The sequence below is a fragment of the Pogoniulus pusillus genome, chromosome 42 (genome assembly GCF_015220805.1).
Source record: "Pogoniulus pusillus isolate bPogPus1 chromosome 42, bPogPus1.pri, whole genome shotgun sequence".
In the NCBI taxonomy this organism is placed as follows: Eukaryota; Metazoa; Chordata; class Aves; order Piciformes; family Lybiidae; genus Pogoniulus; species Pogoniulus pusillus.
In genome coordinates this window covers 4977594-5001785 of record NC_087305.1, presented here as the reverse complement: position 1 = coordinate 5001785, position 24192 = coordinate 4977594, and the positions used below count along the sequence as shown (strand labels likewise).

The window sequence follows — 24192 nt, the reverse complement described above, 5'->3', positions numbered from 1 at the left end:
GTCAGTTATGGGCCCCTCACTCCCAGAAGGACATTGAGGGGCTGGAGAGTGCCCAGAGAAGGGCAGTGAAGCTGAGGGGAGGGTCTGGAGAACGGCAGTGGGGAGGAGCAGCTGAGGGAGCTGGAGGTGTACAGAGAAAAGGAGTCTGGGGGGAGACCTTCTGCTGCCTGCAGCTCCCCGGGAGGAGGCTGGCACCGGGTGGGGGTTGGGCTCTGCTCCCAAGGATCAGGTGATAGAAGGAGAGGAAATGACCTGAAGTTGCCCCAGGGCAGGGTTAGGTTGGAGATGAAGAACAATTTCTTTGCTGTAAGAGTGGTCAGGGCTTGGCACAGGCTGCCCAGGCAGGGGGGGAGTGCCCAGCCCTGGAGGTGTCCAAGAAACCTGTGGCCATGGCACTTGGGGACAGGGTTTGGTGGCCGTGGTGGGGTTGGGTTGAGGGTTGGACTGGATGCCCTTGGAGGACTTTTCCAACCCAAACAGTTCTATGGTGCTGTCCCAGCATGGCCACCTGCACCTGCTGGCACAGGGTGGCATCTCTCTCCAGACCACCCCAAACTATGCAGCTAGGACCCTCCACCCCCACGGGATCTTTGCTGGTGGCAGTGGCAGTGTGGTGGCCTTGGAGCTCGGTAGGCTACACATGGGCTTGGGTGCTGCTGGGCTCTGTCTCCTGGGTACCAAAGCACTTCTCATGTGTTAGATGTGTTTGAAAAGGAGGGAAGAGGTAGAGAGCATCCTGAGAAGTTTTCCAAGAGCAGCTTCCCAGGATTGGAAGGAGAACTGGAGAGGGACTTTGCACAAAGGCTTGGAGTGGCAGGACCAGGGGTGATGGCTTCAGACTGGAAGAAGCTGGATTGAGATAAGACCTGGGGGGGGAGGAATTCTTCCCCACGAGGACAGTGAGACACTGGCACAGTGAAGCTGAGGAGGCTCCAAGCCTGGCAGTGCTCAAAGCCAGCATGGATGGAGCCTTGAGCAACCTGGGCTGAAGCAGGAGATGTCCCTGCCCATGGCAGGGGGTTGGAACTGGCCTCTCCAGGCCTGTCTGGATGTGTTCCTCTGTGGCCTGTGTCAGGATTGTCCTGCTCTGGTAGGGGGGGGGTTGGACTCGATGATCTCCTCGGGTCCCTTCCAACCCCTAACATCCTGAGCCTGTGATCTTTAAGGTCCCTTCCAACCCCAACCCAGGCCATGACTGTGCCCCTCCATCCCCACGGGCAAGGGATGCAGGAGGCTATTTCACAGCACCTTGCTCCCACCCCCCAAGATGACCTCCCCCCACCCTCCCTGCCCCTTCCCAGAGCCGGGGGCACCGCCGCTGGCGGTAATGGATCAGCCTCATCAGCGGAGCCATTGTCCCTGATAGGAGCCCTGATGCTTTTCTGCCAAGATTAATGATGTCCCGGCGGGGGTAGGCGGGAGGCCACCAGCCGCTCTGGTCACCAGCCAGCGGCACCCAGGGGGACTCGGGATGGGGCTGTGCGCTCCCCTCCAGCCCTTTGCTGCTCTCCCGTCCCAGCCTCAGCCTTTCCCTCCCCGCCGGGGCCCAGCCCAACTCGATTTTCCAGCTGGGTGGATTGGGAGGCTCTCAAGGTCGGGCTCATGAGTCAATGCCGTGGCCCCGATGGGAAGCCGGAGCTGGAGAAGGGTTGGGAGTCACCGGGAGAGTGCTTGGCCAGGCTGATCCTGCTCATCCTCGATCCCCAGAGGAGATGCTGCTTCCTGGAGGCAACGTTTCTGGGAGGCAAAAAAAACCCACCCAAACCCCATCCCCATCCCCAGCTTCGAAAGGCTTTGGCAGGAGAGAAGGAGGAGGAGGAGGTCCGGGGGGTGCTGGGGAGCACCAGAGCTGGTGGCCGAGGCAGCGGCGGAGCAGGGTGGAAGCAGAGGGCCATAGGGGCACCGCCCGGCGGCTGCAATTAAGCCTCAAGATCTTGTGCTAATTGAAGTCCCTCCGCAAAGGGGAGGGAGGAGGAGGAAAACAAACGGTCTGCAGCCTCTGCCTGGCCGAAGATGGGGCACAAAAGGTGCCTGGCACAGCGTGGCTTGGGGTTGCCGGGCGCCCAAATTCCCCTGACTGAAGGGACTTCCCCTGGCCACCAGCTCAAGAGCTGGCAGAGGATGCCAGTGGCTGGGGATGCCAGTGGCTGGGGATGCCACCGGCGCCTTTGACGTTCTGAAGACCGCAGCAGCTTATCTGACATCTCAGCAAGGCACAAAGGCAGCTTGGAACGCTCCTGGGGAGGGAGGGCAAAGCAGGCTGAGCTCCTGGTGGTGTTCCTACAGCCCCGGGGACACCCCCAAGGCCCCCAGCTCTGGTTCCAGATGGGGGCAGAGGTGGTGCTTGGTGATAATTGGGTGGCAAAGTTGTGGCACAGGCAGGAAAAAACCCAAACCCACAGGGAAGTGAGTTGGAGTCCAGTGGGGAAACTGAGGCTGCAAGAGGGCTGTTTGCAGGAGGTCAGCAGGATCAGTGGGGAGCAGCCCTGGAGAGGGATCAGGGTTTGTTTGCTCCTGCTGGAACAGGACTTTTGGCTCAAGAGCCACCCTGGAGGACCTCCTCTGCCCACCAACCCCTGATTTCACCACTGCCACCAGCACCTGGCTCGCTGCTGAGGCAGAGTGGGGACATGAGCTGGGTGCTGCAGCTCTGCCACTGCTGGCCCCTGTCACCTTGGGCACAGCTCCTGATCCACGGGCACCACCCTAGCCAGGAGCCCCTCATGGCAGCGTGGGCACCAGAGCCACCACAGAGCCATCCTCACTGCCTTGGAGCTGCCAAGCAAGGAGGAGCAGCAGCCCAGGCTGCTTTTCTATGCTCCCTATTTTCCCCTTGCTTTGGAGTGTCCCAGGGATCTGCAGAGGCAATGTCCCAGCAGCAGGGGCACGGTGGCATGGGCAGAACCCGCTTTAGTGCCCTCTTCTGGAGGCTCCTCTGCCGAGCTCCTGCCATCCCATCTGGCACACATCAGCTCCCTCAGTGTGGCCCAGTTTGGCCCAGGATCTTTCCCAGGCCAGCCTGCAAATCACAGCTTATGCAACCACGGAGCTGAGCAGCCAGAGGAAAGCTCTCACAGGGCTCCACGTCCTCCTTGGCCAAGCTTCCAGAGGGATGGATGCTGCCTGGCACAGCACTGGGCATGCTGGGCACAGGGATGCAGTGCTGGCTGCTGGCTGTGCCTGGAGGCTGGGAAGGACCAGCACCATTCCCTGGGAGCTCTGGCCAAGAGGTGATTCCCTCTCCATCCAGGGTCAGCCCCCAGTGCCAGCCAGTGCCAGCCTCCTTGGTGAGCTGCAGACATCGCTGCCAGCAGATGTAGGACAAACCAGAAGCCGCAAGAAGGGGCCAAGCAAGATGGAAAACCCCAAGCAAGGCTGCAAGCTGTGCCCACAGCACTGCTGGAGGAACCCACATCCTTGTCCTGCAGGAGGAGAGGACCAAGCCAGCATCAGACAGGAGCTGAGCTTCTCACCCATGGTCTGCCTGGGTTGTGGTCAACCTCCTCCTGTTGCCATGGGGCTGGAGCTCAGCACTCACCCAGGGCTGGATGTGCCCCATGGGTCAGTTGGTGCTGGTCCCACTGTAATCCTTGGGGGTGGATTTATTCAGCCCCCTCCCTGAGCATCCAACAGCTCATCTGTTGGCTGCTTTTAGGGCTCATCCCTCACTCAGCAGCTGGGAGTTAAGAGTTGGGCTGGTGGGGGGGGGGTGGGGAGCTCAAGGCAGCAGCAGCCACGGGGCAGGGCCAAACCTGTCAGGCAGCAGTGAAAGGGTTAAAAGTAGTCCTGAAGAGAGCTGCAAGTGATGAGTGGGGATGCTCAGGGTGTTGTGGGGGGCAAAGGAAAACCTGCTGCTGTTTGAATGGATCTCTCCCAGGGAGCCTGGGAAGAGCTGAGGAACTTGAGGATGGGATGGAGATGTGGCAGGGGAGCACTCGGCCACCCTGTGCCTCAGGGGCTGGGGGCACTCATCCGTAGGGCCCCTCAGCCTGGTGGGTGAGCCCTTGGGGGTGTGAAATCTGGGGGCTGCAGCCACTAACAAGAGGATTTGGCCAGAGAAAGCTCTTTGCTGGGTGTCCCAAACTCCCTTTCCCACGCTGGGATGTGGGGGTGCAGGTGCAGGGCTCCAGGTGACAGCAGTGGAGCTCTCTCCTCCCACCACACTGGGGCCAAAGAAGGGCCAGGGAAGTGCCCCACGCCACTGGCAGGGGGGTGGCTTCTGTGCAGGTCATTAAGAAGCAGAGTTAATGAGCCAGAAAGCAAAGCCAAGGGTAGGAGCAGCCTGCAGAGAGCCTGGCAGCAGCAGCAGCAGCCTCAACCCTCTGCAGCCATGGGGCCAGCAGCATGGCCCTGTGCTTGGGGGGGGTGGGGGGTTGGGGTCTGTCCCAGTACAGGGGTCTCCAGTGCCACCCTGCTGCTGGTTGCTGTCCCCTAGGCCAGGCAGTGTTGGTTAAGAGGGTGAAAGGGTGAGTCAGGCTGGCACAGAGCAGCTGCACCAACCTGCCCTGCCCATCAACCTGCCCTGATCCTGTGGTCCCACGTGGGAAAGTTCTGAGGTTTCCCTTGTTGAGGCCACAGGAGCCACTGAGCCCAAGCTGGAGCCCAGGAAACCCACACTGAGCATCCTGCAGGATGGATCCTTGCCCATGCTGAAGGTCCCACTGGTGACCCCAAAACCCCACGTGGGAAGAAGCAGTGGGAGAAATCGTGGGCAAGCTGCTCTGAGCCAGCAAGGGAGCTTGGACTGAGTGTTAGAGAATCAGGTCACAGGATCAGAGAACCAAAGAACCAAAGAACCACAGAAGCAGGCAGGGTTGGAAGGGAGCACAAGGAGCAGCCAGCTCCAACCCCCTGCCATGCCCAGGGACACCTCACACCAGAGCAGGCTGCACACAGCCTCAGCCAGCCTGGCCTCAAACACCTCCAGGGATGAGGCTTCCACCACCTCCCTGGGCAGCCCCTGCCAGGCTCTCACCACTCTCCTGCTCAACAACTTCCTCCTCACCTCCAGCCTCACTCTCCCCACCTCCACCTTTGCTTCTTCTCCCCCAGCCCTATCACTCCCTGACAGCCTCAAAAGTCCCTCCCCAGCTTTCTTGCAGCCCCCTGAAGAGGCTCTCCAGAGCTCCCTTCCAACCCCACCGTGCTGTGAGTCCCTGAGCATCGGTGCCCTCAGGGGAGGGTCTCAGCCCCTTGCCTCCATGCCGGCTCTGGGAGGTGGCAGCCCTGTCCCAGCACCAAGCGGGGCGGAGGTGAGCTGGGAGGTGCCTGGGTTGTGTCAGAGCGGTTTGAGCAATCCCTTGCTAAACCATCTCCATGGCTGATCCCTATCTGCCTGCTCCCAGGTGCTGGTGATGCAATTCCCATGGCCTGGCTCAGTGGAGGGAAGTGCCAGCAAGGATTTGACACCCAACAGGACCTCTCCCTGCTTCCGATCCCGCTAGCCAGGCTGCCGTGCTCAGGGAGCTGCTGCAGGGGGCACAGCAAAGGGCTGCGAGGAGGAGGAAGGGACTGGAACCTCCCTCTGATGAAGAGAGCTTGAGGGACTTGGGGCTGTTAGCCTGGAGAAGACCTGGAGGGGATCTTCACAGTGCTGCTTAATCCTTCAAGGGTGGGTGCCAGGAGGATGGGGTCAGGCCCTTGTCAGTGGTGCCCAGGGACAGGACAGGGGGCAGGGGGCACAAAGTGGAGGTTCCACCTGAAGAGGAGGAGAACCTTGGTTGGTGTGAAGGTGCTGGAGGCTTGCAGCAGGTTGCCCAGAGAGGTTCTCTGGAGAGCTTCCAACCACCCCCCCCCAACCCCCTGGTGGGCACCGTGCTGCTGGGCAAGCTGCTGTGGGTGCCCTGCTGGGGCAGGGTGGGAGTTGGCCTGGCTGATCCCTTCCAACCCTTGCCATGCTGGGATTCTGGCCTGGCCAAACCCATGGCATAATCCACACCTCTGGAAAACTCCCTTGGGCCATGGCTTGTGGCCAGGAGCTGAGGGCACGACTGGTCCTTACCTCTCCTGCCCTGCTCCGCCGGGCTCAGGGCGATGGCCTCATGTGCTGGCTGCTGGTACAGGAGCAGCTGGTAGCGGTGGTAGCCAGTGCCAGGCGGGGGCGAGGGCCTGCTGTAAGCTGGGCATGCCAAAGAGAAGAGCTGAGCAGCAGCCACTGCCCCCCGTGCCCACCAGAAGCAGGCACCCATCGCCCTGCTCCCACCTGGCATCGACTCTCCCGCCCAGCAGCCTGCACCCAGAGCCCTCTCCATGCACGGGGCTGGGAGCCCCTCACCAGCTTGGGGGTTTCTTGGGTGTTCTGTGGGCAAGAGCAGCTGCTGTGCCCCCCCCTCAATCTGCCCCCTCCCCTCCCCCCACCCCAATCACCCCCAGCAGCCCAGGGACCAGCTCCTGTTTTCCCTCTCCTGAAATAATCTTCCCATGCCCTCCTCTGCACCAGCCACCGCCCTCACCTCCTCCTTCTTCTGCACCTCCTCCTCCTCCTCTTTCACCCTCAGAGCCTCAGGGTGCTCCTCACCCCTGTGCTGAGCACCTCAGCCTCTCCTCCATCATCCTTCCCATCCCTGCACCACTCCTGTCCCGTCCCCTTCCTGTCCTGCCCCACGCTAGGTGTAGCATCCTCTGGCTAGGGCCATGTGGGGACATGCTGAGGCTCTCAGCACCCCCCCAGTGCCTGGCCAGCACCCTTCACCCCCCCAGCTGGCCCATGGCAATCCAGAGTGCCTGGCACTCCAGCTGTGGGGCTCCACTTGCCAGGCTTCTGAAGCTCTCCCACTGCCAGCTTTGGGGGGGGGTGGAGGTTGGTTGTGGGGAGGATGCTCTTGATGAAGGTGCTCAGGTGCTGGAGGTCCAAGGTTGGTTCCTCACCTTGCTGCAGATGTTCAGCACCCAGGCTGGCACATCCCTGGCGTGTACACCATGCCCTGTGCCCTGGCACAGCTGCCCAGATGTGGGGCTCACAGCTGGCTCAGGGGTGTAGGTGCTGGCTGGGGAGGGCAGGGAGTGATGATTGCCCCCAGGAGAGGAACAGCCTTGGGGAGAGGCTCCCCCCCAGTGCTGGTGATGCCAGCAACACCTCTTGTCCTGCCCTGGGAACGGGAGCAGGAGGGCACAGTGCCATCCCACTGGGGACAGAAGGACACAATGCCAAGGCACAAGAGGCTCAAACTCCCCCAGGGCTTGCTGACCTACAGCTGGCTGAGCCCCTGGCCCCTCTCCCCCCCAGCTCCCTCACCCCCTGCCTCGCCTGTTCGGAGCTGAAAGTCTTTGTTGGTGCAGCACCACAGAGGCTGTTGGGTTTCGCTTTTATCTCCTGCTCTGCTTCCTGAATCTCTTCCCCCCCACCTCCACCTCCCCCCCTCTATTGTTTTTGCACTGATTTGGAGCTCTTCCAGCTGCTGGGGAGTTCTTCAACCACTTTTGCCTCTAGAAACACAGGAGGAAAAGTGGCTCCTGTTTCACCCAGCACCTGACTGCACCCCACGGGAGTCCCTCCCTCTTGTCTCTGTGTGCTGGGCCCCAGCAGCTCCCAGTCTGGGCACCCCAGCTCCCATTTAGGGGTCTGTGCTCACCTGTCAGCACCTGCCCTTTGATGTCCCCAGTCCTCAGATCTGCACCCTGAAAGGACAAGAAGAGGAGGGGGTGAGATGCTGCCAGGACCCCCAAGAGGATGCTGTGCCCCTGTCCCCCTCCTGCCTGTGCCTGCTCCTCCCCAGGGATTCATTTCCCAACATTTGGAGTGTTCTCCTTGCAAAGCTCAGTGGGGAGCTGGGATGGAGGGGAAGGAGCACACCAGGGACTTGTTCTGGCTGTTTGGGATGTAGAGGCTTGGTGCTCGGTGCCCTGGCACCACCAGTGCTGGCACCACACCAGCACCCCCCACAGGAGTGGTCACAGGTGACCCAGAGCAGATCCCAGGCTGTGGCACACCAGGAAAGCCACAACAGCTCCATTAAAGAGCTTTGGTGCCGCTCTGCAGGCAGGGGTTTGGGAGGGGGGACCCCTTCCTGGTAGGGAGAGGCTGGCAGTGGGAGATGGCACCAATGCTCCTGGGGCAAAACTGCTCCACCACGATGGGTTTGCTCCTGACCCAAACTCTGCCACACTGCCCAGCAGCTTTGGCTCTGCATCCCTGCCCTGGGAGCTCCCCTGGAGGGGGAGAGCTTTGCTGAGAGCACCAAGCATAGAATGATAGAACCAAGCAGGCTGGCAGAGAGCTCCAAGCTCCCCCAGCACAACCCAGCCCCCAGCCCTGCCCAACCAACCAGACCATGGCACTCAGTGCCCCAGCCAGGCTTGGCTGCAACACCTCCAGCCATGGGCACTGCACCACCTCCCTGGGCAGCCCATTCCAGTGCCAATCACTCTCTCTGACAACAACTTCCTCCTCACAGACAGCCTCAACCTGCCCTGGCACAGCTTCAGCCTCTGTCCCCTTCCTCTGGCCCTGGCTGCCTGGCAGCAGAGCCCAACCCCACCTGGCTACAGCCTCCCTGCAGGCAGCTGCAGGCAGCAATCAGCTCTGCCCTGAGCCTCCTCTGCTGCAGGCTGCACCCCCCCAGCTCCCTCAGCCTCTCCTCACAGGGCTCTGCTCCAGGCCCCTCCCCAGCCTTGCTGCCCTGCTCTGGGCACCTTCCAGCACCTCAACATCTCTCTGCACTGGAGGAGCCCTGAACTGGACACAGCACTGCAGGGGTGGCCTGAGCAGTGCTGAGCACAGGGGCAGAAGCAGCTCCCTTGTCCTGCTGCCCACACTGCTCCTCAGCCAGCCCAGGATGCCATTGGCTCTGCTGCCCACCTGGGCACTGCTGCCTCCTCTGCAGCTCCTCTCTGCCAGCACCCCCAGGGCCCTCTCTGCCTGCCTGCTCTCAGCCACTCTGGCCCCAGCCTGGAGCTACTTGGGGTTGTTGTGGCCAAAATGTAGAACCCTGCACTTGGCCTCCTTTCAGGCAGCTGTAGAATGCCACCAGGATGGGTAAGGAGGGCACCAAGCAGAGCTTCCATCTGGCTCTGCACAAACCACTTCAACCTCTGACCTGCTGCTATTCCAGGCTGGCTCCCACCTCCCAGTGATGCTCATAAATCCTCTCCTACAGCACCCGTTATTCCAGTCCTGCCCACACATGCACCACTGCCAGGGCTCCTCTGTCCTAACCTGCCCTGGCAGTTATTAACCCCCCCCTAAAAGGAGAAGAAGAACTCAACCCAACAAAGAGGCAGCAGAGAACTGCCAGTGAAAGTGCACGCAGGGAGCACTGCCACTTCCCTGCCCCCTCCCTGCCCCAGCATCAAACTTTCCTTTTCTCCCCAAAGAAACCTGCTCTGTGCCAAGGCACAGCTGGGACCTGCCTCCTGCCAGCTGCTTGTGGCCCAGCCAGAGGTCACCAGGGAGCCAAGTGCCCCCGCTCAGGTTCCTGGCTACCAGCTCTCCTCACCAGCTTGGCAGCTGGGGCTGAAAATACTCTGCTGGCAGCCAGGAGATGACTAAGGGCTTGGGCAAGGTTTGGCTGCTTCGGTTCACAGGAGGAGGGGAAGGTGACAGGCAGGCTGCTGGGGGAGCAGCACCCCAGGGTGTGCCAGGGCTGGGGCACAGGGGGACACAGGAGGCTGTGAGACAGGCTTGCTGCCTGAGTCTGCCCAGCTGTGCCAGCACAACCTGCCCAGCTCTGCAGGCCTGCCCCAGCCAGCTGTGCAGCAGATGCCCACCCACTGGTGCCTGCCCGCTGTGCCATGCGCATCCAGCCTGCCCCAGCCAGATGTGCACATCTGCTCTCTCCAGCTGGGCATCCCCAACTCCTCCAGCTGTGCCTGATTCTCCAGATGTGCCAACTACAGGTTGGCAGAGGAAACTGGCAGCAGACAGCAAGCTCCCTAGGCAGCACAGCCCAGGCTCACCTGGCAGCACAGCCTGAGTTTGCCAGGCAGCAGAGCTCGAGTTTGCCAGGCAGCAGAGCCCAAGCACACCTGGCAGTACAGCCCAAGTTTCCCAGGCAGCAGAGCCCAAGCTTGCCTGGCAGCACAGCCTGGGTTTGCCAGGGAGCACATCCCAAGCTTGCCTGGCAGCACAGCCTGAGTTTGCCAGGGAGCAGAGACCAAGTTTGCCAGTCAGCACAGCCCGAGTTTGCCAGGCAGCAGAGCCCAAACTCGCCTGGCAGCACAGCTCAAGCTCGCCTGGCAGCAGAGCCCAAGTTTGCCAGGCAGCACAGCCCGAGCTTGCCTGGCAGCAGAGCCTGACTTTGCCAGGGAGCACAGCCCAAGCTCGCCTGGCAGCACAGCCCGAGTTTGCCAGGCAGCACAACCTAAGTTTGCCAGGGAGCACAGCCCAAGCTTGCCTGGCAGCAGAGCCTGAGCTCGCCTGGCAGCACAGCCCAAGTTTGCCTGGTAGCACAGCCTGGGTTTGCCAGGGAGCACAGCCCAAGTTTGCCTGGTAGCACAGTCTGGGTTTGCCAGGGAGCACAGCCCAAGCTCACCTGGCAGCACAGCCCAAGTTTGCCTGGTAGCACAGCCTGGGTTTGCCAGGCAGCAGAGCCCAAGCTCGCCTGGCAGCACAGCCCGAGTTTGCCAGGCAGCACAACCTAAGTTTGCCAGGCAGCACAGCCCAAGCTCGCCTGGCAGCAGAGCCTGAGCTCGCCTGGCAGCACAACCTAAGTTTGCCAGGCAGCAGAGCCCAAGCTCGCCTGGCAGCACAGCCCGAGTTTGCCAGGCAGCACAACCTAAGTTTGCCAGGCAGCACAGCCCAAGCTCGCCTGGCAGCAGAGCCTGAGCTCGCCTGGCAGCACAACCTAAGTTTGCCAGGCAGCACAGCCCAAGCTCGCCTGGCAGCACAGCCTGAGCTCGCCGTGCGCCCGGGCCGGCTGCCAGCCCTCGCTCTTCCGAGGCAGGGGCTGAGGCTGCTCCCCGCTCGGGGCAGGGCTGCTCCTGTGCCCAGCCCTCGCTGCTATTCCTGCCTTTGCCGTGGGCTCCCCGGGAGCGGCCGCGGGCTCCTCGCTGCTGCGGGTTTGCCTGCTCAGCCCCCGGCACGCAGTGGGTTCTGGCTAGCCCCGGGGCGGGGGGGGAGAGCCAGAGGATAAAGCTGCTTTTAAGAGGCAAGAGGAGGAAGAGGGCGGGGGGGGCGAAGCAGTGATGAGCAGGGCAAAGCTCTGCCTGCCTTTCCTGCGGCACTCAGGAGCCGGTGGGGAAGGGAGGGCAGGAGAGGGCTCTGCTGGCCGTGGGCACTGCTGGGGGCGGCTGTGGAGCCCTGCTGGCTCCCGCCTGGGCTGAAGGGGATTTGGAGCTGGGAAGCAGGATTTCGGGACCGTGGGGAGCGGGGGAATGGTTTTCAAGGAGGTTTAAACCCCACCTGGGCTGGGATTGCCAGCGAGGGGAGCGCCGCGGGCAGGCTGCCCCCGAAGATCCCTGCCACGAGCAGAGCTAATGGACGCTGATGAGCTGCCAGCTTCATTAATGCCCTTTTATGAGGGCATTAGCAGCTCCTAATGACACCATTTGAGCTGCGCAGCCTTTTAGCTTCTCTTTTTTCCCTGCCGAGGGGACAATGTGGGAGGTGGAGGGAGATAACTTCCACCCTCCGGTGCGTGCTGCGTGGTGTGGGGCAGAGGATGCTGGCAGGGCAGGGGGGGCTGGTGGGGCAAGGGATGATGGCAGGGCAAGGGATGCTGGTGGGGCAGGGGATGCTGGTGGGGCAGGGATGATGGCAAGGCAAAGGATGCTGGTGGGGCAGGGGATGATGGCAAGGCAAAGGATGCTGGTGGGGCAGGGGATGATGGCAGGGCAAGGGATGCTGGTGGGGCAGGGGATGCTGGTGGGGCAAGGGATGATGGCAAGGCAAAGGATGCTGGTGGGGCAGGGGATGATGGCAGGGCAAGGGATGCTGGTGGGGCAGGGATGATGGCAGGGCAAGGGATGCTGGTGGGGCAGGGGATGATGGCAAGGCAAGGGATGCTGGTGGGGCAGGGGATGATGGCAGGGCAGGGGATGCTGGTGGGATGCTGACATGGAGACCTGGACAGCCCTAAAAATCTGTGCCACAAAAGTTCTGTGCCACACAACTACTGTGCCAAGGGCTCCTCTCTGTGCTCTTTTCCTTGGCCAAAAGAAAAAGGTGGAGAAAATGACTTCCCTTGGCCTGGGAAAAGTGCTGGTGGAAAAGTTCACTGCGAGCCAGCAACGTGCCTCTGTGGCCAAGAAGACCAGCAGTATTCAGGGGTGCATTGAGGAGAGGGTGGCCAGCAGGTTGAGGGTAGCTCTCATCCCACTCTGCTGTACCCTAAGAAGGCCTCATCTGGAGTACTGTGTCCAGTTCTGGGCTCCCCAGCTCAAGAGAGACAAAGACCTACTGGAGAGAGTCCAGTGGAGGGTCACAAAGGTGCTGAGGGGACTCAAGCATCTTTCCTATGAGGAGATTCACCTTGCAGATGATTTCCACTCATTCTCAACACTCCTTGGCCAGGATGGAGGAGGTTCACTTTGTACATGATTCCCTCCCATTCCCAGCACCTCTTGACCAGGATGGAGGAACTTCACCTTGCAGATGATTCCCTCCCATTCCCAACACCTCTTGGCCAGGGTGGAAGAGGTTCACCTTGTAGATGATTCCCTCCCATTCCCAACACCTCTTGGCCAGGGTGGAGGAGGTTCACCTCGCTGATGCTTTTCACCCCTTGGCCAGGATGGATGCTCACCTCGCAGATGATTTCCTCCCATCCCCAACCCCTCTTGGCCAGGATAGAGACTCACCACCAATCAAGGCTAAACCCAACAACCACCACCAACCTCTTCAAGCCAAACAACGAGGCCAGAAGGTTGAGTTTTGGCCAGAATCAAGCCAAGGGGTCGAGTTCTGCCCCCGTAGATCTCCACTTGGCAGTGCAGGGCTCAGGGGAGGGAGGTAAACAAATAACTACAACCAAAGGCAGCAGTGAGTCACAATTTGTTTTCCTCTTGATCTTTTTTTTGCTGTTGTTGGGTTTCTTTCCTTCCCTTTTCACCTTCCCTCCTCCTCCTCCTTCTCCTCTTCCCATCCCTACTTCTCCAGGACGTGTCTGATCCCATCGGAGAGGAGGGGAAAGGGCTGGGTGGCGAGCGGCAGCGATTCGCCCGGGCGAGGACAAGAGCCTGGTGGAAAAGTGGGTGTGGGAATCGGCACAATCGCTGGCAGGGGACCAGGACAAACAGATGACGGACGGGACCCGGGGCTGAGCAGCACAGTGAGGCTGAGCTGACTTGCTCATCCCCCCGCTCCCCTCTCCCCCACCAGCCTGACCCTGGGCATCTCAGCCGTACCCTTTCTCACCACCTCCCTCCGCCTCGATTTTAGGACTCGTCTTGCTGCTGGGGGCTACGTCCCGTGGGGTAGCCGCGGAGGGGGTGGCTCTCCCAGCAGCACCTCGTATAATTAACCAACAATTAGCCGAGTGGGGCAAGTTAATCCCCAAACAAACAGGGCTCCTCCTGCGCCGCTCGCTTACGGCACGCTGGCTCGACGGGGGAGAAGGCAGCTTCAAAGCTGGCACAGCCGAGGAGCCCAGATTTGTTATTCCTCCTTCTGTGATCTTTCTAATGAGGTCAGGATTTATGAATTGGCTCCGGGGAACATCCCGGGAAGGGCAGAGCCGTGGGGATGGCAATGCAGGGCTGCTGCCGGCAGAGCGGAGGCTCCGGCGTGGAGGGAAGGAGCTGGATGCGGTGACTTGCGCCGGGGGTGGAGCTGCTCAGCCCTGTGCTAGGACAGGGGAATGAGTCGAATTGGTGGTGGTGGGAAGAGAGCTTGGAGATTAAGTCCAGCAGCTCACCCGGAGCTCACAAGTCACAGAGCCACAGAGTGATAGAGCCACAGAGACACAGAGCAACAGAGTGATAGAGCCACAGAGACACAGAGACACAGAGTCACAGAGACATAGAGCCACAGAGACACAGAGTCACAGAGCCACAGAGTGATAGAGCCACAGAGCAACAGAGTCATAGAGTCACAGAGTCACAGAGACATAGAGCCACAGAGCCACAGAGCCACAGAGCCATAGAGCCACAGAGACACAGAGCCACAGAGCCATAGAGCCACAGAGACACAGAGCCACAGAGTCATAGAGTCACAGAGCCACAGAGACACAGAGTGACAGAGCCACAGAGCCACAGAGTGGTTTGGGTTGGAAGGGCTCTCCAGAGGTCACAGAATCACAGAACCAAGCAGAGCATTGGAGCAGGCTGCCCAGGGAGGTGCTGGAGTCACCATCCCAGTGAAACTCCTGCTCCAAGCCTGTACCTCCACTGGGGTACAAAGAGTGGCAATGGGACAAACCCCCCCAGGCTGCTTCTACTCCTTAGAGACCCTCATGGAGCTTTCCTGTGGGGTTCTGATGAGCCTTGGTTGCTGGTTTTGGTTGAGGCTGTGCAGTGCATTGGTGAAGATCTGTGGGTACTGGGGGGGTTGGCAGCTGGGGATGGGACAGTTGCAAGCATCCATCCCTGTGCAGCTCAGCAGGGCTCCAGGGAGGCTGTGCTGCAGCTGGAGCCTGCCAAGAAGAGCAGGAAGCTCTCAGGCAAGAGCATCACAGCAGAATAGAGGTTGGAAGGGACCTCTGGAGATCGTGTCCCAACCTCCTGTCGTTTGCAGGCATGGAAAGCAAAGTGGTTGGGAGATTAAAAACCAGGCTGGAGGTGTGGGGCAGCTGTGGTTTGGTGGGGCTGGGGTGCTGGGGATCATCTCTACCTCAGGTCCAAGGTCACCAGTGCCACATCTTCAGCTGTGCCAAGGCAACCAAACTGGCTCTGAGCAAAAGCTGAGAGCCCTGAGTCATGCCAAGGATCTGGAAACTGGGGCTGGAGGGAAGCAGCAGAGAGCAGGAGGCTGAGGATAAGATCTGGGATTGGGCAGGTTGGTCTGGACTGGGAGGCTGGTCTGGATTCGAGGTGAAATGGGATCCAGCCTGGGCTCTGGGTGCTCTGCTGGGCTTTATCTGTGGCCTCAGGGACACAGCACCTGGAGTCCTCTCCGCAGCAAGGTGACTGTGGTTGTCCCAGCGTGGGGCTGGGCACACAGAGATGAGTCACAGAACTGCCTGGGTTGCCCTCCAGGATCACCCAGTCCAAGCAGCAGCCCAGCACTGCCACCACATCACCATGACCCCAAGTGCCACAGCCACAAGGTTCCTGAACACCTCCAGGAGTGGGGACTCCACCACCTGCCTGGGCAGCCTGTGCCAATCCCTGACCACTCTGGCAGGAAAGATTTCCTCGTGGCCAACCTAAGCCTCCCCTGCTGCAACCTGAGGCTCTGTTCTCTTGTTCTATCACCTGACACTAGGGAGAAGAGGCTGACCCCCAAAGGAGGAGAGGGCTCAGGCACCCCCAGGATGTGCCAGGAAGCTCTTTCCACCTCTCTCTCTCTATTTTGAACTCTTTCTACTGATTCTTCCCCCAATCCTAGCACCACAGAACCATTTTGGCTGGAAGGGAGCTTTAAGATGATGCAGCCCAACCCTTAACCCAGAGCTGCCAGGTCACCACTCAGCCATGGATTGATGGTCACCAGGTCACCACTCAACCATGGGCCCTCAGCTCCACATCTCCAGGGCTCTGAAACCCCTCCAGGGATGGGGACTGCCCTGGGCAGCCTGGGCTAGGCCTTGACAACCCTCAAGGGGAAAAAATTGCTCCTCATGGCCAACCTAAACCTCCCCCAGTGCAACCTGAGCCTGTTTCCTCCTGCCCTCAGCACTGCACGTCTACGGTGGACAGGAAGGAGACACCGTGGATGTGCCAAGCTTTAATCCAGTGGGATAACAGCCTTGGCATAATGGGATGTGACATTTAGGAGAGAGAAAAGGCTTGGCATGGTCAGGGCTGACAGCCTCCTTTGGGCATGAAATCCCAGCTTGATGGTGATGGGAGAAGCAAGGGCAGTCTGGAGCTGTGCTGGCAGGGAGAGGGTCAGGGCAGCGTGGGTGAGCTGGGCTGGTTCAGGACTATCCCAGATCCCAGCGTGGGGCTCAGGATGGAAACAACCTAACAGGCAGCTGGGCAGCTGAGCTGGGAAATGCCAGAGCTTGGGAGTGCTGGGAGCTGCCTGAGCCCTGCCCTGCTCCCTCATGGCCTCCAGAAATAATTGGAGGGTGAGTTGCTCTTGGACCAGGTTTTTTTTCCTCACATGCCTTTTTTTTGTTGATGTTGCTGTTGGAAGAGCAGGATGAGCCTGGATGTTGCTGGGAGCTGGGATGGGAGCCATCCTCACCACTGGGCTGGTGGAGAGGAGGAAAACTCAAGAGTGTGCATCTTTCCCTTGCCAGGAGGTCAGGAAAGGTTGTCAGGCATTGGAGCAGGCTGTCCAGGGAGGTGGTGGAGTCACCATCCCTGGAAGGGGCTTAAAGGACACATGGATGTGGTACTGGAGGGCTGTGGAGGGATAAAAGGCTCCAGGGAGACCTTAGAGCAGCCTTCCAGTACCTGGTGGAGGCTACAAGAGAGCTTCAATATCTTTATTGATGGTCTGGAGCAGGGGATGGAGTCCAGCAGCAGGCAGCTTGCAGATGGCACCAAGCTAGGAGCAGCTGTGGAGCTGTTGGAGGGCAGCAGAGCCCTGCAGAGGGACCTGGCCAGGCTGCATGGGTGGGCAGAGGCCAAGGGGATGAGACTGAACAAGGCCAAGGGCAGGTTCTGCACTTTGGCCACAACAACCCCAAGCTGAGGGGAGAGTGGCTGAGGACACAGGGTTGGAGCAGGAGTTCTACTGGGGTGTCCCCAGCCCAAACACAGCTGCAGAGAGACTCTCTGGGATCAGCATCAGCAATGAGCATAGAAGCATGGAACAGAATCACAGAATCAGGCAGGGTTGGAATGGACCAAAAGGAGCAGCCAGTGCCAACCCCCTGCCATGCCCAGGGACACCCTACCCTAGAGCAGGCTGCACACAGCCTCAGCCAGCCTGGCCTCAAACACCTCCAGCCATGGGGCCTCAACCCCCTCCCTGGGCAGCCCCTGCCAGGCTCTCACCACTCTCCTGCTCAACAACTTCCTCCTCCCCTCCAGCCTCACTCTCCCCACCTCCAGCTTTGCTCCATCCCCCCCACTCCTGCCACTCCCTCACAGCCTCAAAAGTCCCTCCCCAGCTTTTTTGGAGCCCCCTTCAGATGCTGCAAGGCCACAAGAAGGTCCCCTGGGAGCCTCCTCTGCTGCAGCCTGCACAGCCCCAACTCTTTCAGGCTGTGCTCACAGCAGAGCTGTTGCAGCCTCTGAGCATCCTCCTGGCCCTGCTCTGGACACTCTCCAGCATCTCCACAGCCCTCTTGGCCCAGGGGCTCCAGAGCTGGATGCAGCACTCCAGGTGGGCTCTCAGCAGAGCAGAGCAGAGCAGAGGGGCAGAATCCCCTCCCTGGCCCTGCTGGCCACACTGCTGCTGCTGCAGCCCAGGCTCTGCTTGGCTCTCTGGGCTGCAAGTGCACACTGCTGGCTCCTGCTGAGCTTCTCCTCCAGCAGCACCCCCAAGTGCCTCTCCTCAGGGCTGCTCTCCAGCCTGGCACTGCCCAGCCTGCAGTTGAGGCATTGCCCCACCCCAGCTGCAGGACTTTGCCCTTGGTCTCGTTGCACCTCCTGAGCTTGGCTGGTGCCCACCTGCCCAAGTCCCTCTCCTCAGGGCTGCTCTCCAGCCAGTGCAGCTCCAATCTCAACCTCCCCTCCCAACCATCCTCCAAGTCTAACCAAGCCTGGTGCTCAACCAACCTCCCTCCACACCACCTCTCTGCCTCTTTTAAACCCCTTCCAGGGCTGCTGCTGAGGTTGGCAGGGAGCAGCTCCCACTTTGTGGTGTGGATTGACTCAAAATGGATAAAGCCACCATAAACCCAAGGAACTAATTTATATATCTATAAATATAAACAAATCATTCCCAGGCAGGGCTGCAATTCCAATGAATGTCTCCCTGATCCACCCTCATGCCCCAGGGAAGGACCTGCTGGAAGGGTTATTAAGTAAGCAAAATAAACATAAATCACCTTCGTGTTTGGCTCTTTCTGAGAGGCTTTTCTGACCCAGCAGCATGAAAGCAGCAGAGGCCAAAATGCTGCACTTCATAAACCCAAAGCCTTTGGGAGCTGCACCCCTCAGAGGGCTTCACCACCCCTCCTGGAAGGCCAAGGATGGTGCTGGCAGCTGCCAGGAGAGCTCGTTTCAAAAGAGGGAGGTTCTGCTGGTGGATTTCCAGCCAGCCACACAGCCCTGCCTGGCTCAGGCAGTGCTGGCACAGTGGCTTTGCCTATCTCCACCTTGCCCTAATGATGTAGGTGAGGGGTCCAAGACTGCAGGGTGGAGGTTGTGATGACACTGGGATGGTTTGGAAACTTCAGCCAAAGTGCTTCTGCCTTTCTTAAAGCTCTGAGGGCAGAAGGGAGGGTTGGGACTGGGGGAATGAGGGGCAGGATGTTGGGTTCCAGCCCCTGGTGTGGTGCTGCAAGAGGGCACAGAGCTGTGGCTGTGCCAAGGCACTCACAGTGAGGGCACAGGAGGTGGATTTGGCTGCCATGCCAAAGGCTGAAGGGCTGCGAGGGAGGTGGTGGAGTCAGCACCCATGGAGGTGTCCTGGAAACATGCAGACATGGCCCTTGGGGACGTGGTTTAGTGGCCATGGTGGTGGTGAGTGGAGGATCTTTGAGGTCCTTTCCAGTCTAAGTGATTTCATGGTTCTAAGGAGCCTTTCTGACCCTCTTCTCTCCTGGGACACTGGCAGGGAAGTGTCAGGACTCCAACTCTGGAGTCCTCAGTACAGACCTCATTTTTTTTCTGAGCAGAGCACAGGCAGGGACCTGTTGGAGGAGGTCCAGAGGAGGCCACAGCAATTCTGGCAGGGCTGGAAGGGCTCTGCTGTGAGGCCAGGCTGAGAGAGTTGGGAGTGTTTCAGCCTGGAGAAGAGAAGGCTCCAAGGAGACCTTCTGGTGGCCTTGCAGTGCTTAAAGAAAGCTGAGGACAGAGTTTTGAGCAGGGCCTGTTGTGACAGGGCAAGGGGAGGATGGTTTGAGCTCAGAGAGGGAGATTCAGCCTGGAGAGAAGGCAGAAATGGGGAGAGCTTGGCCCAGGTTGCCCAGAGAGATGGGAGATGCCCAACCCCTGCAGCCATTCCAGGTCAGGTTGTTCGAGGCTGTGAGCAACCTGCTCTGCCTGGGGCTGTCCCTGCTGACTGCAGGGAGGTTGGACTGGATGAGCTCTAAAGGTCCCTTCCCACCCAACCCACTCCATCACTTTATGTTTTAAGTGAGAAGGCGGCACCAGAAGAATTTAACCCTTCTGGAAAGGTCTATCCCTGCTCTGCTTGCTCTCTCCACCAGCTCTGCCTTGCTGCTGGCCCAAAGCTGGAGCCACACCGAGCAGGCAGCAAGCACACACTGGGCTGTTGCAACCAACAGCTTCCCTCTCCCCCTTCCCCCCCCCCCAAAAAAGGACCCTTTTGGGGAGCATTGCAAGCTCCTGCGTGGTTCCACCTCATCTGCCAGCCCCTTTGGGGCCGCTGCTGGAAGAGCAGGATGAGGAGTGATGGATGGGATTGCTAAGAACAAACAGGGATGTTGATAGCAACCCCAGGGGCGTGTTAGGAAGCTGCCTGGTCCCGGGCTCCGGTTTAATATCCCTGCGGTGTTGCAACTGCAGGAGAGCTCATGGTGGAGCTGCTTGCCAGATGAGTCACCCTGACCCACTGGCCCACTGCTGGCCCATCAAAAGGAGGGCTGGGGTGGGCTTCATCCCACACATGAGCCACTGAGGACCTTCCCCCACCCCCGTAAGCATCTCCTGCCTGCTCGCTGCCGGTGGGGTAAGGATCGAAGCCGCTTTGCTCCGCTGGGAACGGTGTTGGGTATGGAGGAGGAGGGTGAGGAGGAGGAGGAGGAAGGGTTGAGGATGGCTCTGGTGCAGGAGTGGGGTGGTGGGGGGGCCAGAGGAGAAGGGCATTTCTTTTGCACCTCCCCAAGGCTTTGCTGGCTGTGGCAGGGTGGCACTGCCCAAACCACCTGCTTGCGACACTCAACTTCCCAGCAGCCGCCGCCGGAGCACACCTGCAGCGCTCCTCTCTGGGCTGCTCCTCCTCCAAGAGGTCCACCACCACCTTCCCCCTTCTTCACTCCATCAACCCAAGGGCCAGATGCTCCTGGATGTCCCCAGCACCTCCCAGCTGCAAAAAAAACCCTGCTGCCAATAAACCCCACCCCAGGCAGAGGTAACACTCAGAGAGGTCTCGAAGCCGCGAGCGGAGCAGTCGAGATCCCAAAGCAACAAACAAGCTTGAACTGGTCAGGAAAAGGGTTGGGTGAGGACTGGAAAGGTCTTTTCCATCCCAAGTTTCTCCAGCTCTTGAGAGTGGAAAACTTGTTTGCTCTGTGTGTGTGTGTAGCTTTAAGATGAGTTTGCTTTTCCAGCAGCAGATTTCCGGAGGATTCTTGGAGAAGGACCAAATTTTCCTTAATTCCCTCATTTAAAGGCCCTGCAGCCCCATTGGGTGGCTTATTTTTTTTTGGGGGGGGGGGAGGGGAAGGGGATAGGGGTGTGTGAGGATGAGGAGCTCTGAAAGCCTCCCCTTGGGGCCAGGCATGGGCCAGGCAGAAGGATGCGTCCCTAGGGGATGCTGTCCCCAGCTGCTTTGCCCTCCAGGGAGTGGGATTATGTTTGCAAGGTGCCAGCTGGTTCCCACCCCCCCAGGCAGCAGCAAACGGCCACAGAGGTGGCAGTGGGGACCATGTGGGCATGAAGATCTCCTGTGGAAACCACACAAGCCTCCATCAGGAGTTTGTCCTCCTCGGGTGCAACCTCCTGGGCTCCAGTCTGTGTCCATTGCCCCTTGTGCTGGCATTAGGCACCACTGAGCACAGCCTGGCCCCAGCCTCTTGCCCCTCACAGCTGCTTCAGCTCTTGCTGTGCACTGCTCAGGTCCTCTCTGGGGCTGCTCTCCTGCAGGCTCTCAGCCCCAGGGCTCAGCCTTTGCTCCTGCCAGAGCTGCTCCAGGCCCCTCAGCATCTCTCCAGGGCCCTCAGCATCTCTCCAGCCTGCCCTGGACTCTGCAGCACTTCCCTGTCCCTCTGCAGCTGCACAGCCAGGCTGGTGGAGATGCTCCGAGCTTCAGGCTGCTCCCAAGGGGAAGGGTGGAGAGGAGAGGTAGAGCTTGGTGAGTGTTGGAGGAAGCCCAGGTTGGTGCCCAGGATGTGCTGTGGTGGCCTTTAGGCAGGATGGGGATGAAAATGCAGCCTCAAGGCCTCGTATTGAGCTGCAAGGCTTCGGCTGGCAGCTCAGTGCTGGGCAGCCAAGAGTGGCCAGGCACTGCCAGAGGCTGCCCAGGGAGATGGTGGAGGCACCATGGCTGGAGGGGCTGAAGGGAGCTGTGGCACCTGTCCCTCTGCCCCTGGGCAGCACAGACCTGGCCCCAGCACTGCAGCTGTGACCTCGGCAGGGCAAAGCACAGTTTGCAAACCCAGAGCATGAAGCTGGGGCATGATGAACCCAGCCCTTGGGGTTCCCCTCTAGCTCTGAGCCCTCCCTGGCACCTCATGCCCATTGCTCCAGCTGCTGCATCCCAGCCTGGAACCCAACCCTCAGCGCAGGCTCTGTGTGTGTGGGGACACCTTGGGAACCAGAGGTGGGGGGAGGGAAAAGGGGATGTTGAAGGGGGGGGGGAGGGGGTGGCCATGGGTATGTGCAGACATCACAACCCTCCCCTGCAAAATTCCTTCTCCCTGGGGTGTCTGCTCCCCAGCCTGGGCACCTTCCTGGGCGTGGGGGTGGATCAAAGCCTGCAGTGTGCCAGCCCTGGGCCAACTTGGCTAGTTTGGATTCACTTAATCTGATGGGAGCAGTGTGGAAGGATCCTGGGGTGGGGGTGTGGGGTGTGTGTTTGGGGGGGTGAGGGAAGAGCTCAACTTTTACTTTCATTTTGATTTACAAACAGTTGTGAATTTATTCCTTTTTTTTCCCCCTCTCTCTTCCCTTGAGCCAAAATAAAAACCTCCCCGGGAGGGGTGGGAGTGTGGGGGAAGGGAGGCGCAGGGGGGGGGGGGGTGGGGATGTTGTCTGCCCCCCACCAGCACATTCAGGCTGCTGTAGGCTTGGCCTCATCATCCTCCCCCCCCTCCCCCAAAAAAAACAAGCCCTAAGTAAAGGAAGTAAAAGCAAATCCCAACCCCCAAAGCCACTTCCTGAAGGCAGAACTTGGCAGGACTCGCAGGGAGAGTCCAGAGCTGCCCTTGGGACGGGAGAGAATCCAACAGGAAACATCCTTTCGCGAGCCCTTTCCCTTTTGCTTCCCTCCTGCTTGCTCTGGGCTGGGTTATTTGCTGGGCTGCTTGAAGGATGAGAGCTTTGGGACGCTGGAGGAGCTCTCCGCAGTGGTTTAGAGGATGAGAAAGAGCCAAACGCAGCTTCTCACCGGCAGGTTTCCCTCGCCCCCACCCCCCTCTCTGCTGCTGAGCATCCTACAGCCTCCAGCTCAAAGCTTGGGGGCGGCCTAAAGGCTGCTGACCTCCCCCCTCCCCCCAAAATGAAATTCATCCCACGACATCCTCCAAACCTCCTCTGCACCCCGGCCCCTGGGCGGTGATCTGCATCCCCCCTTCCCCCTCCACCCCGGGCAAGGCTGCCGGGGCAAGGGGGGATGCAGGCAGAGGTTTGGCATCGCCCATGCCGGGGGTGAGGGGTTAAGGGCAGCGGCAGGGCTGCCAAAGCTGCTCCCCCGTGCCGCGGACTTCCCTTTCTTCCATACAAGTCCACCGGATCCCTGCTTTCCCGTGGGATGCTCTCGGCGGGGGAGGGAGGGGGTTGAGCTGCCCTACCTGGGCCACATGCAAGCGCCCGGGGGGGGTTGTTTGTGCAATGCCCTGGGCACCTCCCTCCCCCCCCCCCCCCCAAAAAAAATAACCCCCCAAAACCCATCAAAGCATCCTGGCAGGCAGCACTCACCCTGCTCCTGCCCTGCCTTGGGCTCTGCTGAGCTAAAACCCCTCTGCTTTTACCCATTTTTGGGGTGCTGAGGTCTGTGGTAGCCTTGGGTGAGCCTGGGTGGGGTCAGGACATCGGTTCAGAGAATGGGTTGGGTTGGAAGGGAGATTGGAGAGCATAGAAAGGAGATTGGAGATCATGGAATCAGGCAGGGCTGGAAGGGAGCACAAGGAGCAGCCAGTGCCAGCCCCTGCCATGCCCAGGGACACTTCACACCAGAGCAGGCTGCACACAGCCTCAGCCAGCCTGGCCTCAAACACCTCCAGGGATGAGGCTTCCACCACCTCCCTGGGCAGCCCCTGCCAGGCTCTCACCACTCTCCTGCTCAACAACTTCCTCCTCCCCTCCAGCCTCACTCTCCCCATTTCCAGCTCTGTTCCATTCCCTCCAGTCCTATCCCTACCTAACAGCCTCAAAAGTCCCTCCCCAGCTTTTTTGGAGCCCCCTGCAGATGCTGGCAGGCCACAAGAAGGTCCCCTGGGAGCCTTCTCTGCTGCAGCCTGCACAGCCCCAACTCTTTCAGGCTGTGCTCACAGCAGAGCTGCTGCAGCCTCTCAGCATCCTCCTGGCTCTGCTCTGGACACTCTCCAGCATCTCCACAGCCCTCTTGGCCCAGGGGCTACAGAGCTGGATGAAGTATTTCAGTTCCAACCCCCCCTGCCATAGGCAGGGACACCTTGCACTTAGACCAGGTTGCTTAAGGCCTCAGTGGATGGATAGGATGGGATGGGATGTCATGGGATGGGATGGGATGGGATGGGATGGGATGGGATGGGATGGGATGTCATGGGATGGGATGGGATGGGATGGAATGGGGTGCCAGGTTGGTTGAGGTCTTGAGCAATCTGTTCTGGTAGGCAGGGGGCTTGGGCCTGGCTGATCTCTGAGGTCCCTTCCAACCCAAACCATTCTGTGGTTCTGCAGGGCTGCAGGAACTGGCTCCATGCAGGAACACAGCAAGGTTTGGGTTCAAACTCCTCAGATTAAGAATCAGAGAATTGTCACAACTGGAAGAGACCTCAAAGCTCATCCAGTCCAAGCATCAACCCCACCATGGCCACCAAACCCTGTCCCCAGGTGCCATGGCCACAGCTTTTTGGACGCCCCCAGGGATGGGCACTCCACCACCTGCCTGGGCAGCCTCTGCCAATCCCTGACCACTCTTGCAGCACAGAAATTCTTCCTCATCTCCAAACTAAACCTGCCCTGAGGCAACTTGAGGCCACTTCCTCTTGT

The 24192-nt window shown here is 59.9% G+C and overlaps 1 protein-coding gene across 5 annotated transcripts in view; it reads right to left on the bottom strand.

Annotated features, from left to right (window-relative positions):
• PEBP4 (phosphatidylethanolamine binding protein 4) overlaps window positions 1–24192 on the bottom strand; it is a 140991-nt gene that overhangs the window by 2312 nt on the left and 114487 nt on the right. For all 5 annotated transcript variants that reach the window (XM_064175616.1, XM_064175613.1, XM_064175615.1 and 2 more), the window contains 2 exons: window positions 7572–7617; window positions 6002–6118 (listed from right to left, as the gene is read on the bottom strand). In XM_064175616.1, coding sequence (XP_064031686.1) covers window positions 6002–6118; window positions 7572–7617 — 163 coding nt within the window. The remainder of the gene's footprint in view (window positions 1–6001; window positions 6119–7571; window positions 7618–24192) is intronic.